The following is a 4934-nucleotide window of genomic DNA, read 5'->3' as shown; positions in this document are numbered from 1 at the left end:
GGGGGGGGAGGAGGTAAAATGAAGGTTCTTACGCGTCACTAAAATGTTATGTCAGCTTTACAGCCTCCATTACTATCAATCAGATTTAGTAGATGCTTTCCATCGCCAAAATGCTCTCTTATACTCTCTGTTATATTTACTATTAGGCTGTGGAAGGTCGCAGGATCTCACAAATTCTAAGCAGACAATATTATGGCTCGTTTTGACATACGTTACATTTCGAATTGTCTGACTCAAGAATACTCACCGTGAAACCCAACGGACTTCCGCTTCCTATTCGTTATACTCGATATATAGGCAAAGTTCTAACAATGTAGTTGACTTCCGAACTGTGTAAAATACATTGCAGTTTCGTTATTTGAATGTCTTTGTTTCCCTATTGCATGAGTAAAAATGAATATAAAAATGCACGAGATGGTCTGTTTATATTGCGTTTTTACCTAGTAGAAGATAGTGCAGTTATTTTTAGGGTTGGCTAATCAGCCACTGTTGTTACTGGACGTCAGCTTAAGCCTCATACTATCACTGAGACTCTTAATCTATGCACAGCGCTAGGCATGACAAGCATTTGGACAGAAATTTATACCTCGAATTGACTATTTATCGACCGGTATCACGGATTAATGAATTAAAACTAATACAATCACAGCGATTGTACTAAGATCAAGTTCGATATCTCGTGTATACGTATAGTGTGAGCGACTTTCTTGATCTTGACAGCAACGAAAAATGTTTTTCGTAATGGGAATGTGTTAAGTATCTTTCGTTTGTATGTTAATACTCTTATTATTTTTGTTAGTGTATTAATTAAATATTAATTATATGTAGAAGTTAATTTTTCCTATCGCCCGATGTCTTTTTTTTTGTTTACTGGCCCTGTAGACGATGTTTTCGAAGGGTGTTATAATAGATACAATTATATAAACGCGTTAGTCTGCAAGGAAGAATAATCTGACACTCTTGTGTAAACGAGATAAGAACTAGTAAATGTACACGATTACCAAGGTAAATGCGGATGGTGTAAAAGTTTTAGAAATCTACAAATAATGTAATCTTAGATATTACGGTAATAAATATATATGCGGATATTACATACTCACTCAAATCGAAAGGAAGTGTTTCGTACATTTGGTGTAACGAATCTCTCTCTACCAAACTAATCAAAATGTGTATGGCCGTTCCCTGAAGTGTTGGAGTCTTCGTGCACTTTTTCATTCTGCTCGTATGTACAGATTTTCTTTGGAATTGTGCATTCCAGTGATGGCTTAACTCTAGTTAGTGGAAACTTGGTTAAGAAGAAGTTGGATCCATAACAAAACAGCTTGCACACAATAGGACATAATATTGACTGATGAGTCACCGCCCATATTCGATAATTTTGGCCTTCAAATGGATCCAAAACAGCTGCGCATAACATGTGACTAAGATTCACTTGTACAGGCTGCACAGAAAGTAAACGCGTGTGAAGATATTATTTTCGTAAAATAATATAGAGTACTGATATACGAGATAGTATACAAGTATTGATATACGAGATAAGATTATACTCAGATAAGATTGTACTAACAGAGTATAAGTTATTTTCTAAACGTTTCTAGACGTTCAAAATATTTCTTACACAAATATATAACTTTCTATATAATCTTATTTCTTATTCTACAATATTTAAAATAATATTCCAAATATCATAAATTATAAAAAAAATTTCAAGACATATATTTTAAGAGATATACCGTACATTAAAATTAGAATGAAAAAAGAAGAAGTTTGATATACATACCAAGGCAACACTTTGAAGAATCCAAAAATGATATCCTACATTGAGGCTGAAACTAAGAACCGACCAGCTCATATCGGAGAAAGGTTCAATATTATATACACCTAATGGAGAAAATAGTAAAATATTATTTTAATATTAATTAAAATAGTAGGTACGCGATATTGAGATACCAATTAATGAATAAATACTAATTCTTATTGTGAATATTTAAATAAATTGAATATGTATAATTACCTCCAAGCCTCAATAAATAATATGGTATTACTAGCATCAAACCATGCTGAATATAATACATTGCTCTGTCTGCAAATATCTGGAAAACGTATACTCTTGTCATTTAAAATTTGTATTCAACTTGATGCCAAATTATATATTACGACTTACAATTCGAGATTCTGTCTCTGGAAATAAGTATGCGAGCACTGGTCCATTCAATAAATTCAAGTGTATCCTGAAGACAGCAGTGACTGTAGGACTAGGAGCTGCAGCCAGCAAATACAACTGTATAACAAAAAGATATTTAAATATAGTAAACTATTATAATATTTGATATTAATTATATATTTAAAAACTTTTATTATTTATTGTTGAACAATTTTTACAATTGTGTGATATCACACAAACATTGAACTATCTTGATATTTGAACTAAGATAATGTCTCAAGCTTACCTGTATTGCCGTTGTGATATGACATGGATTCAACAGATATATAATAGTTCTGCTAGTGAATTTAAAACCAATTTCCATCCCCAAGACCAAAGACATCATGATTAATAGAACTCTTCTGCCGACATGATCCTGACTGACATAGGCCAAGTTTTTTGGCAGAGTCACTCGCTTCAGGCCCCATATAATGCAGATTATGACAAGTACAGATATAAACAGTGTTTCTATTAATCTTCGCTTCAATGTTAGGTAGTTTGCGCATTCTGGACCAACATTGCGTGGTATGGAACTATTTACACCATCATATGCCCACTCAAACATTGTCGTAAATTAATTTCTTTTGGAACTGAAACAATACAATTATCTTGTAGCCTGACACTGTCTTGCAGCTTACTATCTTATTGTAGTTTCAATTGCATAATTACTTTGTATTTTGTGGTTTTAGAATTATCAATAGTTTAAGAAAATGATCAAGAGTTAAAAGCTTTGTTTTTTATTGGTGAACTGGCAGTAATGACTTGCAGTAATGATTGACAGAAATCTCAATTGTATATTTGTTTTTTTTTAAATTCGTAAATATGTACTAGCTAGTGATAGAAAAACAGACTTAAGGTTAGTCGAGTAATATAACTGAAAAAAATATCAACTCCACAGAAGTCGCTTCTTAGGCAAATAAAAAAACTTTTCGTTTGTTGTAGAAGGGATTACGGAAGTTCTCGAGTACAAAACGAATTATTAATATGTTGATAGAATTATGCTAGATTAAATAAGGTTAGCACGAGATAAATAACACTCAACGTCTGATTATTGTCCTTGACACAAACTGTTACACATGTATAATTATGATACCTAAAATAAAAGGTCCGCAAGATGATCCGTAGTAATATCTACACGAAAATCAAAATAATTTACATACAGAAGATGGACCGGAATGTCGGAGCAGACGTCAGTCGCGGTCTATTCGAAACCCCCCGATTCGGACTAACTCGAGTCATCGAGCGATCGGTAGCAAGATGTTCGCACAGTTAGTAACTCGGAGTTTTACCGCCCGCTCTCTAGATGGCAGCACGTTCACCGAATAGTCGGAAATCTATCAATAGGAAAAATTCAAGTTAGAAATAAATTATATTGAAATAAGGGATAAACAACACATCGCATATAACAAGTTTGTACTCTCGATGCATTAAACTGCGCGTAGAACGATGTTCGTTATGCCACGTCTTTCATTAATGAGAAATTGTGATTTGCATTGTCCGGTATTGAGCATCAATAATGCTAACTAAGTTGTCACACGATGGCGTTGGCATATATCAATTGTCAATGCAGCGCAATAATTAGCTACTTCCGCAGGTGCACGACAACAGATGAATTTATTGTCAATATCTGCCGATGATTATTTGTTTCCTTTAGTAACATTACGTTACGTTCTCTATAATTAAGAATAACATAGACTTTTGCTTGAGATGTGACGAGAAAGAGAGGAAACGAAACAAATCGAAGGGAGGTACAGAAGTGCAGTTAAGAAAGAGTAGTTTGATTCCGCGCTCATAATGCAGCGTTCGAAGTGAATTTGTCATCGCTTCTTCCTTTTTCGGAAAATTAGTTATGTAACAGATGTGCCCGCTGGTAAGTTTGCTTTTTGCATACTTTATTCGTTAATCCCGCCTATATTTCGCGTAGAAATGATACAGATCACAAACTTAGTTGGCTGTATTACCGGGAAACCGTTGTATTTCGTGTTATTTGTGTCGGAGTAGCTCGTATCGATGCGAGATTTAGAACGGTCTAATCAACTTTAAGGCCCGATCTACAATAGAAGGAGTAAGGAGTAGGAGTAGGAATAAGACGAAATGGAAATAATTTATTTCGCTTACTCCCTTACTCCAGCTCCTTACTACTTAATTCAGGCTTACTCCATGTGATGTATACGGGCAAACTTTTATTGGAGTAAGGGTGTAAGCGAAATAATTATTTCCATTTTGTTTTACTCCTACTCCTACTCCTTACTCCATCTATTGTAGATCGGGCCTAACTTCGTCTACGATACGCGGAGCAAGCTCGACATAAGTACTTAAAAATACTTAAAAGAAATACTTCCTATGTAAGGGAGCTAGAGTTTGAGAGGTGAGGGAGAAACGAAATAAATTACTTTTATTTCCTATCTCAACTTTTACGTCAAGTTTCCTCTGCGTATTGTAGATGAGTATTTTATAAGTGCATCGAATAAAAAATGACTCAGTAGAATATGATTATTGCAATGTAATAATTGAGCTACTTTATGTTGATTAATTTTTTTAAACAATAATCGCGACTGGAAATATCACTTTATCGCGTAAAATAAATATATTTTTTAATGCTGATAAAGAAAAGGTCGCTTGTACGAATTATAACGACGTATAATGAAAATTTGATAAAATAAGGTAACGTCCGCTTAGATGGACGCGATGTATATTATTATAAATTAAGGATAAATATTCTTGAGTTTTT

The 4934-nt window shown here is 33.9% G+C and overlaps 1 protein-coding gene across 5 annotated transcripts in view; it reads right to left on the bottom strand.

Moving 5' to 3' along the window:
- Positions 1–3522, bottom strand: part of LOC116845451 (transmembrane protein 164) — a 6489-nt gene extending 2967 nt beyond the window's left edge. Inside the window, exons 1-7 of one of the 5 annotated variants that reach the window (XM_032818157.1) lie at positions 3297–3440; positions 2451–2793; positions 2165–2281; positions 2015–2093; positions 1781–1881; positions 1101–1441; positions 7–934 (exon numbers count right to left, since the gene is read on the bottom strand). In XM_032818157.1, the coding sequence (XP_032674048.1) occupies positions 1157–1441; positions 1781–1881; positions 2015–2093; positions 2165–2281; positions 2451–2768 (900 nt within the window). In that variant the 5' untranslated portion in view covers positions 2769–2793; positions 3297–3440 and the 3' untranslated portion in view covers positions 7–934; positions 1101–1156. Of the gene's footprint in view, positions 1–6; positions 1038–1100; positions 1442–1780; positions 1882–2014; positions 2094–2164; positions 2282–2450; positions 2794–2872; positions 3269–3296 lie in introns of those variants that run through there. The other 4 variants (XM_032818156.1, XM_032818158.1, XM_032818160.1 and 1 more) reach the window with 4 other exon arrangements.
- Positions 3523–4934: the final 1412 nt, after the last annotated feature.

The sequence above is a fragment of the Odontomachus brunneus genome, unplaced genomic scaffold (genome assembly GCF_010583005.1).
Source record: "Odontomachus brunneus isolate Ranch 3 - 2012 unplaced genomic scaffold, Obru_v1 Obru_scaffold_052, whole genome shotgun sequence".
Lineage (NCBI taxonomy): Eukaryota > Metazoa > Arthropoda > Insecta > Hymenoptera > Formicidae > Odontomachus > Odontomachus brunneus.
The sequence above is the reverse complement of the archived record's forward strand: the minus strand, read 5'-3'. Positions and strand labels throughout refer to the sequence as shown.